Below are 15,897 nucleotides of genomic sequence, written 5' to 3' on the forward strand. Positions count from 1 at the left end.
TACATTTCAACATTGAAGGTCAGTCACATGAAATCTGGTTTTGTTTTGGCCCTTAAGTTTCCTAAAGTAAGTCGATCATGTCATTAGACACATTTTGGTTACTTCATTTCCATGGACCAGTTCAAACTGTCTGTTTCAGTGAATTGATTCATAGTCAGCTCTTCAGTCTTGCTCATTTTTAAAGTTTTGGCTCCCAAAGTTTATAAAGTTTTAACTGCACCATCTTTCAGTAATGGCCTCTTGAAACCAGCATCACAAAACAATCTGAGTTAAAGGGGTGGTATAATGCCCTTTTCACAAGATGTAAAATAAGTCTTTGATGTCCCCAGAGTTTGTATGTGAAGTATAAGCTCAAAATGCCCCACAGATATTTTTATATAGCGTGTTAAAGTTGTCACTTTTTTGAGGGTGAGCAAAAAACGCACCTTTTTTGTGTCTGTTCCTTTAAATGCAAATGAGCTGCTGCTCCCGGCACAGAGGACGGAGCTTCAACAGCTTGTGTCCTTTTACCTCACACACACATGCACTGAAAATGTCAAAGACTTTTTGCCTTTTATGTTCAAACTGAAGTCAGAAAGATGGAGAGACTCAAGAAGAAGTGACAACATGTAGACAACATTTCTGAATGGTTAGTTGATGTATTTATGTAGCTAATATGTAGTTATCTTCTAGTCATTGATTAGCATATTCTGTCTCATTGTAATGGTTTCTCATTCCTTCATCTATAGACGTGTTGTTGTTATCAGCTGGGTACCGTCTGGGCCCGCTTAAGTTTGCCATCTATTATTCCTCCCTTGCATAGCATGTGGATGCATTCGCTTACTGCTGTAATTAAAAGCTGCCATTAGATGTTTACATAGGGCCTCTTTCCTAAAATGTCCTTTCACTGCAGATCCTGGATCAGCTGTGCTGTAATATACAGATAGCTGGTAAGATCAGTTTGAGGAAATGTCAGAGATTAATCCTGTAGAACTAGACAAAGGAAGAGGATGAAGGGGAAGGAATAGGTCATAGGATAAGGAAAGTAGGGAAGTAGGAAAGTGTGGGATAATCGGCCAAAAACCGATCAAATAAAAAGGTGACTTGTTTATTTATTTATTTATTTATACTATATTTTAAGTAGTGGTGCTTAACATGGGCTGGATTAAGAGGTGCAACTTTGTGGAGAGTATTTTCGCATGCTGTCATTGTGCTAATTAATTCTCACACTAGCTGTGTTTCCATCCACATTATTTTAATGCTGGATGGAAACTCTAAAATGCGCATACATTCTAAAAAAGTTTTTTTCTGCTCAAGTGGGGCGGATCAACTTTTGATCCGACAAGAACACATGGACATACGATAGAAACACATTTACCGAATAAATCCCTCGGTGTGCAACACAAGCTCACATGACTTTGCCTCAACGGTGGATGTGATTTGGTAATTAGACTAATCAGCAGACCAATCGTGTATAATGACCTCTCAGAAGTTTCTCACGTGATTGCGTTCCCAAACACTAGGCATCCGAACGCAAGAGAACGTGACAGTGTTTATTGTGTTTCTTCTATGTGATCTGAGATGCAAGTCATTTATGATCATTAAAAAAGAGCCACTCACTTCCCCAATTGCATCAACTTCCATTTTTATTACAGATATTTAGCGCCAATTTTCCAGGTAGTGGCGATTTTGTTCTCTTGAACACATTTGATGGAAACGAATATTCCAGTTTTCAAGTGTGCAAGTTCAATTTGCAACTTTGAATGGAAACATAACTATTTAAACCTACTACAAGAAGTTGTGTCTTTAAATGAAAGGCCTATTCATACCAAGGAGGATATCTATAAAGAGAACTATAATGGTGACTATATTATTGCTGACACAAACGGACTATTTAGTTTGAGCTATTTGTTCAGTAAGCAGACTCTGTTGCTGTAATTAAACTTTTTAGATATAGTTCTTGGTGCGAACAGGCCATAGCTTCTTTTTAAAGCACAGCACTTTTGTGAAAAATGACTGACAGTTTTATGCAAATGCATACAACAATTAAACAAAGTTAAAGTGATATTTCACTGCTGGAACTAGTTGACTCGAAACTGAAAAAACGCTGTTTTATCGTGAGATCCCACCCCCTATGGGCGGGTTGAAAACATGCAGAACTAGCTCCTACTACTGGCTGTAGTCTCTAGCCTCTGGCCAAAAAAGCCTCCGATTATGCAAAATGACGATTTTTGCGACATCAGAGTTTTTTTCCAGACACACAATACAGAAATCTCTCATCTCAGGGGGACATGAGAGAGGGAAGCACTGTCATTTGAAAATGCTACCGGGTTTCTACTGATACAAAGCTTAAAGGGTAAGTTCGGTATTGTACACTTAAAGCCCTGTTTACAGATCGTTTCTGATGAAATAGAACGGTTAAGATTAAAATTTTGACACATACTGCTGTCCCGAGAATTTTAGGTTTCTTTCGCCCCCCCCCCCCCCACCTCCAGAATGGGTGTATAGGTGCACTCGAACATATCCTTCCTAAAACGCATTAAACTTTCGTTTACAAAGAGATGAAACTCACCGAGTGGTCAGGGGTGTTCACTGATATGCTCATACAAAAATCGCTGCAAAATATGAGCATTTCTCCCGGAAAAGCGCGACCGCGCACCTCAACGCGCTTCAACAGGAAATCATCGGCAGCGCTGCATAGTGTCTCCAAAGTGTTTTTGGTGAGGGAAAGCTTACCAAAGAACCCAGCGTTAGGAACAGTGGATGCAGAAACGAGTTGTGTAGACTGTTTGTTCCCTGCATTTCGACGATGAATATAAACAAAGCCCAGATCGATGGATTCTCTCTATGGCTCTGGCTTCGCCCACACGGCCCGCCTCCAGACGCTCGTTTTTTTCCGGAAAGACTCGGTACAGCCTATTTTCTTTTATAAATATAATAAAACTAAAAGACTTTTTGGAGATATGAAGGATGCAATACTACTCTATAGGTACTCAAGATTAACAGGAGATTGAGTGAAAATGAGCATTTCACCCCCCCCTTTAACCGTTCTATTTCATCAGAAACGATCTGTAAACAGGGCTTTAAGTGTAAAATACCGAACTTACCCTTTAATGCTAATCTAGGAAGTATCCCTTTAATATTGAGTAACTTACGTTTTAGACACAATATCTCACTTTGGGCTCTATTTTAACGATCTGAAATGCAAGTATCAAGTGCGAAATGCAAGTAACTTTGTGGACGGGTCTTGGGCGCTGTTGCTATTATACCGGCAGGATAAATGACTCTTGCGCCCGACGCAAATCTAAAATGGGTTGGTCTGAAGTAGCTACATTATTCATAGGTGTGTTTTGGGCGTAACGTGAAATAAACCAATCAGAGCGACATCTCACATTCCCTTTAAGAGCAGGCGCGCTTGTTCCATAGCGGATTGCTATTATAACGGCGGATTTGCCAGGCGCGTGTCAGGAGCGGTTCACAGCCGAGGAGACCGACGTTCTCGTCAGGGCCGTAAAAGACAGAAAAGTGATATTGTATGGGGATGGGAGAAACTCACCCAAATCAGCTTCGGTTAAACAGGCGTATACAAATTTGGGTAAATGTGTAAGCTAGATTTATGCCTATTTTTTTCACATCTTCATGGACACAACAATGATTTCCCTCATCTAATATTTTTCCTTGTAATAATGTATGGTTTTCTAAAAATGAGAACTGCGTCTGTGTGAAGATGAGATAAGCAAAGTGCACACGCTACATTGATTATGGCCAAGCATGCGCCCTTAAATAGCATATGAATAACAAGCGCAACGCGCCACTGACTTTAGACTAGATTTTTCCTGGTCAGTGGCGGAATTGTTTTCTAAACCTGCAAAATTGCATCAGGGAACGTTTGCGCCAGAACACGCCTCATCTTTGTGCTGAACCGCCCCCTGGGAGCGCAAATGCATTTCTTAGTTTACCGACGTGCGTCTGTGGAGGGAAAAGTCCTGAAAGCAAAATAGGAATGATGATACATGCGTTGGTGGACAAACTCAATTGCGCTGGGTGCAAGATAGGGCCCTTTGTCTATTTTTGCTCCACCTACTAAAATATTTCTAATGAATCAACTGCAGAACAGTTACACGTCTCCGAGCAACACACAGTAGAGTTTTTTTATTCCTAAATGGATCAGTGGTTTTGAACAATCGGTTAAAGGTGCATTGTGCAACATTTCATGTTAAAAATACCCTTTTTTCTAACCCATACATGCTTAAACAATTGCCTGATTGGCTGAATGAGCCCTTCTCTGATCACTGCGATTGCCTCTATAATCCTGTACAGTAAAATAAATAAGAGGGATTCGGGTCGGAATTTGAGACTGGGCGTGACGTCATGCGCGTTCAGTTGTAGTGTTGCAGTTTCGCCTGTCGCCAGAGGGGGCATAGGGTAAACGTACCTATTAAGCTCACCAAAATCTACATTGAGACATTTTTAGTGCACAAGATATTGCTTTTAGTACAAGAAGTTATTTTAAAATAAAATATTAATCTCTCACACTATAATATTTCATTTTATTTTAAATGACAAAAGTATTTCAATTAAGATGTACATCATTAAATATAAAAAGTCTGGCTGTGCTTAATGGGTACGTTTTGTACCCTTTAAGCACACCCCTGTTCCCAATAAGCTCACAACAAGTTTTATTAAAAATTCTTGTTTATTTTAAACAACCTTTTTAAGGAATAATTGAAAAAAGTTTTATTTGAAGGTACAGAGTCAATCACAAAAAAACAGTACACTAAAATCAAGCAACAAGGCATTCAATTTGATCAGGTAGCCTACCCTATTCATAGTGACGTGTCATTCAAACTCATTGCAACATCTAGACTAGTCCACGTTCAGCTATGTAACCCATATTGAAAAATCAAATAACAAAACAAACCAATGAGCTCCTTAAAGGGATACTCCACTTTTTTTGGAAATAGGCTCATTTTACAACTCCCCCAGAGTTAAACAGTTGAGTTTTACCGTTTTCGAATCCATTCAGCCGATCTCCGGGTCTGCCGGTACCACTTTTAGCATAGCTTAGCATAATGAATTGAACCGGACAAGACCATTAGCATCTCTCTCAAAAAAATGACCAAAGAGTTTCGATATTTTTCCTATTTAAAACTCGACTCTTCTGTAGTTACATCGTGTAATAAGACCGACGGAAAATGTAAAGTTTCAATTTTCTAGGCTGATATGGCTAGGAACTATACTCTCAAAATCGCACCTTTTCATTTTCCGTCCGTCTTAGTACACGATGTAACTACAGAAGAGTCGAGTTTTAAATAGGAAAAATATCGAAACTCTTTGGTCATTTTTTTGAGAGAGATGCTAATGGTCTTGTCCGGTTCAATTCATTATGCTAAGCTATGCTAAAAGTGGTACCGCCAGACCCGGAGATCGGCTGAATGGATTCGAAAACGGTAAAACTCAACTGTTTAACTCTGGGGGAGTTGTAAAATGAGCCTATTTCCAAAAAAAGTGGAGTATCCCTTTAACTCTCTGGGTCAGAGCTTTCCTGTCTACTCCAAACTTCTTGGACAGATACGACAGGTTTCTGATGGCTCCTTCTTTGTATGACATGCCTCTTTCATCTTTGGGCATACACTATAGTTTCGTCTAGCTTTTGTCATCTTAAGACTGTGAAAATAAGTTTATTAATCATTTTTTTGAAGATTAACATAGTGACAACCATCAGTTAATATTTAAATTCTGATTATTAAGTATTTACATAGACGTTTAATGTGGGTGAGCTTAAAGGGAGCACACACTGTGCTTAATTGGAGCAAAAACATTTTTTAATTAATAAATATTAAATTAAAATTTAAAGGAAAATATTTAGCTAAATTAATAATCTAGGTAATGTATTAAGTTTATACCAATTTTAATATGAACAACTATTATAGACAATATCTATGAAATTATGCTTTTTCTAATTGATGTCACACTGAAGCTGTGTGATTGTCATAGTAGTGCACCCTTTAAGCTCACCTAACAATAATATGAATTCTTTAAAAATTACAGCAGTTTAAAACCACAGACTATCAATAAAATGTAAAATTATAATATTATGGATTTAAAAGTACAAGCCATTAATTCCTGTGAAGTAATATATTAATGTAGCACACAATCTTATACAGCTAGTAAGCTAGCTATGTTTGTAGCATCTGGGCTATGTTGCTAAAACTACCTTTTAGATCTAACTGTAATTATTTCCCACATCCAGGTTCCAGGTTATAATATTCAAAAGTCTAAACATTAATCTCTTAATTTTGCAATAAGAAGATGTACTTCTTCAAAATAAATGTTTAAACATATAAAAAATGCACATCTGAGGGGCTCCTCTTCTGGTGAAAGTTTTCAGACAGCTTTGAAAATAGCCGCCAGACAGTGTGAACACATGGACACACATATCTCAGTGTGCAATGGTCTGATTGGTTTAAAATTACAGGAGGTAAATAGTAACAAACACATCAATTGGTTAATACATCAAATAGGATAATACATTGCTGTTTCTTTTTATAATCTGAGCTCCAAGATGGTAGTGTGCTTAATGGGTACTTGAGCTTAATAGGTACGTTTACCCTAGTTCTGCAAAAACTCAGAGACTTTAAGTCAATGCGCAATGCACCTTTAAAGGGATACTTCACCTCTGGGAAGATGAATGTGTATTTAAAATAGGTCATTTAAGTAGAAGAAATGTGGAGAAATTTTTGAATTTGGAGATTTCTAGACTGAGAAAAGCTAGAAAATGTATTTTTGGCTTATGTGGATGAAAGACAACAACTCCCAGAATGCACTTGCTTCGCTGCCTTAGGAGGCCACGCCTACCGGTTAGAGAGCAGTGAGCACAGTTGAAAACAACAAGGCTAGCCTAAGTAAGTGATGAGTTTGCCAGGGATTTAGAGACCCAAAATGTCCGGGATTCGGCTTTTGCGTTCTACAGTCGCCATTCATCATGTTTACTGTGGCGAGCAGGACGAGGCTGACGGCCGCGGGAGAACGGCGCAAGGCCGGTGGCTTCATTATTGAGACGCGCCGGGTCTCGCATGTCTCACGGAGGAGTGGGAATTTTCTTAGCAATGTTAAAACGCACATCAACCGATCACTTGTTTAGCGTTCATGTAAACACTACAGTCAGATTCACCGATCGGAATTAATTCAGTTAGATTGAAACGAGAGGTGTGCATGTAAACAATGAATGGCGACCGCAGAACACAAAAGCCGAATCCCGGACATTTTTAACAGTCTCGCCCGCCGGACAAGTCCGGGAAAAGGAAGATGGTAACCCCTACTTACTCAGATTTCTCCTATTATTCAGCTTTCTCCACAGAACAAGAGCATGCTAGCTTAGCTTCCAAAGAAAGACGGCTGATACTGTATACATTCTGTGAGTGAGATCCCACCCTGTATGGGCGGGTTGAAAACATGCGGAACAACGCCATCTATTGGCTGTAGTCTTTAGCCTCTGGCCAGAAAATCCTCCGATGACGCAAAATGACGATTTTTGCGTCATCTGAGGATTTTTTCCAGACAAAAAATACATAAATCTCTCCTCTCAGGGGGATATGAGGGGGGAAAGCATGGTAATTCGAAAATACTACAGGTTTTCTACTAATACAAAGCTTAATGCTAAATCCTGAAGTAACCCTTTAAGTGAATGATTCAGTGACTTATATAGTTGTGTTCCATTCAACCATAAGTGTTCTGCGAAGTGGACTTCACATAGTATTGTGTGTTTCTAGTGAGATTCCAATTCAAAGGGACTATCCTTCTTAGTTATCCCTAGTTAGTGGGTTGTCTCAAATTATTATGAATTTGTTGAATTTCTTTTATAGTTTTGCACATGCCTTGTAGGATAATGAAGAGGTATAAGAGTGAAAGGGAAAGAAAGGGAGTAAAATGGGAGGAGAGAGACATGCGAACAGTGGCAAAACAAACTATCCTTTAATCACTGAGACTCCCATGGGAGGAAATGCCTGGTTTCGTGCTATACAGGAAGTTAGCATCCTAAATACATACACAAACAAACTTGTATATGGTGATGCAAGTGTGGTTTGTTGGGAGAAATGTAGGTCATTTTCTCCCCTGCTTTGCATCCTGTTTTGTAAAGTTTGAAATGAATCAACCAAACATGGACAGCAACTGCTCATCATGCACAGAAAACTCAAAACAGTAACAAACATTCGCAGTGAGCCATCCTCAAAGAATGTCACGAAGGATCACATGAAGAAAACTTCAGTGGCTAAACCATATCCTGCTTCTGAACTCATGCAAACCTTTCTTTTAAACCGTTATGGTAAAAATAAGGGCAGCTTTCAAGTCCAGTTAAATATGCATACTGTACTCACACAGAAAGCACACTGCGAAGTCTGAATCTGTTGTAGGTTAACGCTCCACTTCTCCTCATGCCCAACACCTTCAGATTGATTCCACGTTTAGTTGTGCAGCAGTGGCCAGAGAGTACAGACATTGTTGTTATTGACATGTTTCTGACTTGTTCCCTAGTGCTCTGAGTTCAGGCCAAATTCCAAGCTCAGAGCCCTCTCCTCGGACATCACGCCAAATGTGCATATTTTATACTATATCTGATTATATGTAAGTGTGAACTTGTGAATGATATGTATAATTGGTAACACTTTATGATAAAGCCCCATTCATTAACATTAGTTAAGGCATTAGCTAACTTTATTTTTTTTTTGCCCCAATGCTCCGTTCCAAACAACTCAGGATTCAGATTTTTCCCACGTCCTAATTGTAAATAACACCTGGAATGCTGTTTGATGTCGGACATCTTGACCTGTGAACTCGGGACAAACTGATCAACCCAGACCTCAGTGAGACACGTCATTTAACGTCACTTCCAAGATGGCGGCTTCCAACAAGCATTGCGTGGAGCTACCCTATGTCAAACTGTAACAATAAACATTATGTAAGGGATAATGTAGAGCGAGGCGGTTGTTATAGCGAATACAACCCCAACAGGCTGATCAGGACGTGAAGCGGAGGGGTCTTGAATCACCCTGAAGGGGTTGTATTCGCTATAACAACCGCCTCGCTCTACATTATCCCGCTTATTACCTGGCTACCTACCAAATAAATCAATAATTTGGCACAAAATATTGTTTTAAAAAGGAGTTTATTGACTTAAAAACGATTGTATTGCTTCCGCTAAAGAAAATAGTCTGTTCCGTCTATACGGTTAGAATCCTGCGTCCATAGCAACGCTCTGTTTTTCATGGCAATGGTGTGTTATACTTAGCAGCGGCCTGTTATCAAGAAATATACAGACCGCATTCTACATTAGAATTCAACCAAGCCATGTAATAAGTTTATATATTTATTTATTTATATAATGATACCTTTAAATTTTGCTTTTCGTCGGCTATTTTCAATGCGAACACATTTTGTAGTTTTTTTCTTTTTCGCCATATAATTGAAACAAACATGCTCTCTTGTGTCATTGCGACATCATGTGTTCAACAAGTGAAGGTGATGTGTGATTGACTGGAACACCAAATTGAATATTCCCAATTCCAACCTCGTTTTGAACGTGGTATTAAAGTCTGTGTTTATTGTCCAGTTTTAAATGGAGATTACAAACACAAAGCTTTATCAGATTTTCCATTGCAGTGTTCTCTCCATATTTATGATTCTTTGCAATAACTCTCTACCTCTAACCTTTCACTGGAAACTGAAAATAACTCACTCCCGCTAAACATTTACTCTTTGAATTCTATGCTTTTCAACTACATAGACAGACAAGTTTTATAGAAAAGCCCATTTTGCCAGCAGTGAAGTACCCCTTTAATATAATTATTATACAATTTATAATTAAAATCATTTTTCTTTGGGAGAAGGAAATATATTATTCATCATAATATTTATTTCAGCTGATTTCATCAGATTTCATCATGTTAGCTTCTAGCACATTCCAAAGTGTATCCAGTATACAGTATGCTGCTGTTCCCCCTGAGTGTGTAGGACACAGATGAGTGGAGTGTGGAGCAGAGGCCGGGTGACGCTCGGGAATTTGGAGCTGTTGTGCTGTGAGGGGTGTCATACAGACAGGCTTTGTGAGCTGGCCTGTAGAGGGAGGCTGGATGAGGGGTGCAGGGCGGGCCGGCCACAGAAGGCCATGGATGGAATTCATGGAATGGAAGACTGACTGTAGCCAGGACCATATGGGGTGGGATCGTAGTAGATTCAAGAAAACTATTTTTCGAAATGTGGAGTTTACAGGTGCAAACTGATGAAAGCATCCATGGAGGTTTTTAGTTTGTTTTGGTATAATGCACTCCCATTATCAGTCGCCCATCATGTCAATACCATTAGTATTTTTTTATTTTTTTATTCAACAATCAAATCACATTTTTGTCAGAAAATAATCAGAACTTATAGTACCCTTTTGTACGGTGCCCTGCACAGGACATGAGGAAGAAAAATATACTGTTGCAAAGAATTCCTTCCTTATTTCGTGTTTTATTCAAGTTTTATTCATTTGTTCCTTCGTTTTAGTTAAAATCATGGCCACAGTCTTATTAATTTGTTTAATCATTTTAGTTAAATTAAAGCCACAAGCGAAATAATTAGTACATTGTTGGCCACAATTTAATTGAAACTAAGAAACTGAATTGTTATGTTTCGTGCAATTCTTAATTTGTAGCAACAATATCTTTTTTGTTCTTTTCTCATGTCATATGCAATGCTCCATACTTTTGTGATGCTTATTTTCACTGAAATGGTCAAACATGGCAAGATGATCTGAATCAATTTGGGATTTCAGACTGCTCACTTTAGTACTGGATTGTTTGGAGTGCCTTAGAATACCAAATAGGACCGGCACTGCAGATCAATCACAGGCAAACCATAGTGGAATAAGCAATTTTACTTTGTTACAAAGGTTTCTGAAATCTTTTGATATCTCTTAAACACAACATTGTTTCCAGGTGGACTCCAGCTAGACTAGATTACACTAGTGTTCAAAAGTTCAGGGTCTGTAAGATTTCTTGGTACTATACGGTTATCCGGACCACACGTGACCACACGTAAATGTACTATACGGTTAACCTAACCCCAACCCTAATTCACTTTAAAATCATTCACTCACCCTCAAGTTGTTTCAAACATGTATGAATTTCTTTCTTCTGCTGAACACAAAAGAAGATATTTTGAAGAATATCTGTAACCAGACAATTGATGGACCCCATTGACTTCCATTGTAGGAAAAAAATACTTTGGGTACGCTTAATGGAGTACATCAACTGTCTGGTTACAGACATTCTTAAAAATATCTTCTTTTGTGTTGACAGAATTGCCATTTTGAAGTGAACTATTCCTTTAAGTTAATTTACATAAACAACAGAAAGTCGTAAATGTTTTAATCACGTTAACATGCAGTATTTGGCGTACAGTTTTACACTTTCATTCAGTCAGCAGCTTTATCCACGTAACATAATTTTTCTGACATTCTGCTGTAATGAACTGATGACTACTTCACTGTTTTTGTTCTATGTAATTTTGCTTTATTTGATATTTAATTTGTCGCTGGTTCCCTCATATGTCATACGCCAGGGTTCCTTTACACATTTATGCACATGCGCATTCCTCAAAAATGGTGCTGACTGTTGACATGCTAAATATAAATTAAAATGTATATCTATTTAAATAACATGAAAGATTTAGAATTCACTGAATATTGTGCCCAGGAGCATGATGTATTTAAGTCCACATGTCATTTTAACAAGAAACTATGCTTCTCACCACAGCATCCAACGGATTTAAAGATGAGCTTTAGAAAAAAGCACATGTTAATATGTACCATTAACCTGTGGCTCAACTGGCCAGAATCTGACTGGTTTGTGCAGCTGTTCTCAGAACAGTCTGTAATTACTCTGCTATTTTTTATTTTCTATATCTGCTTCATTGGGCAGTGGTGGACCAGCTTGACCACAGATGAGGATGGGTGTATACACTATGTGTGTATGTGTGGTTGTTGTGGTATGAGCATATCTGTAGTTAGTTACACATGTGTGTATGAATAGTCTGTGGGGATAGTGGCTTTGTGTGAGGATGATATAGATAATGAGTGTGTGTAGAGTGTGTGATGTATTTCTGACCATCAGTGTGTTTTGGGGACACACCCTTTGGTTTAGTCTAGGAATTGGCTCACTAAACACTGAATAGCAATAGACTTTAATGATGGAAAACTAACCAGAGTCTTCATAAATCTTTTTAACTTCCATCAGTGAATAAGAGATTGATGTCATTCATCAAGCTCTGACTAATGCACCATTAACAAATCCAACAAAATGTGCTTTAACTTAAGTCCAAGAGAAGTAGAGCAGAAAAGGTTTACATGAACAAGATCGTTCCATCAGAGTCATCATAATGACAGTTTTGTCAGTAGTCCGCTGTGCATTGAGCCTTATTAAACATCTTTAATGACGGAGGCTTGTAAACAAGAGAGGCTGTTAGAAAGATCAGAACATCATTCAGTCACATACACACAACTGCATAGAACACTGTTGTGTGGTGTTCATAGGAAAATATGAGTGCAGCAGCAGTAACTAGCCTATTAGTAGTGTGTTAGGTCATATTTGTCTGTTTTCCTTTGGGAACTCTGTGAAAAGAAACAGGTTGCTGATGGAGCTCATGCCAAAGTAGAAACAAGCAAATTGTTCCAGCGAATAACACCCACACATGAATCTCGTGAATTTAACTCCAAAATCAAAAAGATATAATTAAGAAAATACCCCCAAAAAATGCTTAAAAAGCCAAAAAAAAATGACATTCTAAATACTTATATTTAATTATAAAGTATACTCCAAAAAATGGTGTAAGCAAATTTTTTTCACTTTTTACCTATATGTATATATGTCATTTTTTATCTAAAAATAAATATTTTGTTTCAAGCAGAGTTACTTTTGAACCCTGTTGGCCTCTCAACTTAATGTATACCATAAAATGAATAAGAGATAAATGAGATTGTGCTCCTAGATTTCTAGGTCACTAATCAAATAACTACATTATAAATGTTTTTCATTTACATTATTTACACTGATAATTTCATTTGTATTTAAAAATTGTTTACTCAATTAAATAAAAATGTAAGAATAATATGCACAATATAATTATATGCACAATATAAGCATTTTCACACAGGGTCCACATTAGATTTCCAAGAGCCATTCAGCAAACTCCAATCAGATGGGCACAACTAAAACCCTGAATGTGTGAAGTGCTTGTAAAAGACATGCAAGAGGAAGATGGAATTGATATCAGAGCTCAACTAGAAAGTATGAGGATTGAGAATAAAGTGGTCAAAATTCCCAGAAACTTATGTTAATAAATGATGACAGTAAAGTCACCAAAATGACCAGCTACTGAATCATTACCACTGGTTTACCACAAAACTCATTTCAATACAACACAGCTTCAGGGCTTGCTTGGACAGTAGTTTTTGCATTCCCTAACTTTCTACAGGAATTTTTTATGGTCTTCTCATCCAAGAAAAGATAAATAAAAGACTTGATGGAATGTTATGGTAATATAGCATGGCATTCCTGCTTTGGTAAAAATTATTTGAAAATGGACATGCTGCATTCCTGACAATGCTACGCTATTAGAGTAATATGTATAAAAAGATGAAATCCTAGCTTAGAGGATATTTGTTTACAAAATCAGCTGGCTTTTTTCCTTAGTAATGCATGGAATATGTTATGCATAGAGCATAATAGTATGTGTAATACTAGTTTATTCTGACCTTTGTCTAATTGACAGGTTTTATTTTTCTTATCTCTTGCTTTTAATGAGCTAAGAATTGAAATACACTGCTGAACAATAACCAATAATTTTAATGTTCTAAAATATTTTTACTAGCCCATATTTTCCGAATGACAATTTTATAATTTGTTTATGTAGGCCTACTACAAACACTTGTGCATTAAGTCATCATGGATTTTATACAGTGTTAAAAAAAGGAATAGCATGTGTTTTTTTAAAGCCACTCTAAAGGACCGTTCCCACCAAGGGTGATAACTATAAATATAACAATATTATACGAACAATACTAACAAAATATGCTGTTCTAAAAATCTTTCTCAATATTAAAGAATGGCAGAGTTTACACCACAGCTATACCGATAACGGCACAGAGAAACGAACGATTTTAACCAGCTGATGGGTGATAAAAACATTGACAGCCAATCAGAATCAATCCTGCTTTAAAGAGTTTAAGCATTTAAAGTGACAGACAAACAAACGCTTAAAATAAACTGAATGATACCGTCTGCTGGTGTGTACACTAATATAGTTATTTTATAGTTATCTTTATAGTTTAATGTTCTTGGTGTGAACGGGCCTTAACACTTAATGAAACTTTTTTATTGCAGAATAAGGCCGAAAATTTTATAATTTCTACTGATATAAAGGCGATGTCAATTAGCACTGCATTATTCTACTTTATTGTTATGTAAATAACCCGAGATGGCTTGAAAAACACACATAACCCATATATTGTTGCAATCGTGTATTTATTGTGTTCATGTTTCATCAGTCAAAACGTTTCTGCTTTTTATTCAGCTTCAGTGCTAGATGCCTTTTTCCACATAACGGATTTCCAGGAATGTCATAAGTGTAATTACTTCTATGAGTCTCACTTGTAAGTCGTGCTTGCCTGGGTTGAGCTTGACCTAGTCCAGCTCCACCTCTGTGGATCTAATGTGTGGAGGGATAGAGTTATGGGTTCTTCTGTCTTCACCCATTACACTTAAATTACATCCTCTCCTCACTTGAATACTTTTTGCATGAGGGCACCCTCTGGCTTCTAGTGTGAAAGAAACAGACTTTAGCACTCCATAATGCTGACATTGCCTCATTTTGGATTACAATAAAGTGTCAGGTCATGCATAGACTATCTTGTATCTTTTAATTTAAATTTGATTTTTTTTTTTTTATTTTTTTTTTTTTCATATTGGTCCATGAAAACGTTTACATGAACACACTTGGCCGAAAAAAGTGCAGGGACAAATCTATGTTTTATGAAGAGCTTATTCTACGCCCATGGCATAGAGGAAAAATGAAAGCAGACTTTCATATGAATGCATAGTATGCACAAACACAGCTCCTTTGCTCATTCATTCATAGTTCTTGCTCTCTCAGATGCAGCAGTTGGAGAAGCAAGTGTTGGAAGCAGAGCGTCGGGCATATGAAGGCAACCAGCAGGTAAATACTAGTAACACTCTTGTGGACATTTCATCAAATACTAGGGATGTACTGTTCGTATTTGATTCAGCTGAATTATGATTCTGTTCTTAAAGGGACATTCAAACACTAAAACACATTTTTAAACACAGGTTATTTACTGTAAAGATCACACTTCTTTGAAAACAATGGTAGCACTTATTATGTTTATAATAAGTGCTACCTTATTCTGGGCATTCTCTGGGCATTCTCCTCTGGGCATTCTCTGGGCATTCTCCTCTGACCTCTGGCATCAACAAGGCATTTTCACCCACAGAACTGATGCTCATTGAACATTTTCTCTTTTTCGGACCATTCTCTGTAAACCCTAGAGATGGTTGTGAGTGAAAATCCCAGTAGATCAGCAGTTTCTGAAATACTCAGACTGCCCTGTCCTGCAAGATCAACCATGCCACGCTCAAAGTCACTTAAATCACCTTTCTTCCCCATTCTGATGCTCAGTTTGAACCATGTCTACATGGCTAAATGCATTGAGTTGCTGCCATGTGAATGGCTGATTAGATATTTGCGTTAACGAGCAGTTGAACCGGTGTGGCCTGTGAGTGTGTATATATATATATATATATATATATATATATATATATATATATATATATATATATATATATATATATATATATATATATA

General features: G+C 37.5%; 1 protein-coding gene across 2 annotated transcripts in view; it reads left to right on the plus strand.

The window, feature by feature from the left end:
* The window catches only part of plekhh2 (pleckstrin homology domain containing, family H (with MyTH4 domain) member 2), a 44,181-nt gene that overhangs the window by 4,071 nt on the left and 24,213 nt on the right, over window positions 1–15,897 (plus strand). For both annotated transcript variants that reach the window (XR_014029037.1, XM_081350547.1), the window contains exon 3: window positions 15,169–15,231. Coding sequence is in view for 1 of the 2 variants with exons in the window: in XM_081350547.1 (XP_081206673.1) it covers window positions 15,169–15,231 (63 nt within the window). In the remaining variant the exon portion in view is untranslated. The remainder of the gene's footprint in view (window positions 1–15,168; window positions 15,232–15,897) is intronic.

This window comes from Scardinius erythrophthalmus (genome assembly GCF_964197995.2).
Source record: "Scardinius erythrophthalmus genome assembly, chromosome: 21".
Taxonomy (NCBI): Eukaryota; Metazoa; Chordata; class Actinopteri; order Cypriniformes; family Leuciscidae; genus Scardinius; species Scardinius erythrophthalmus.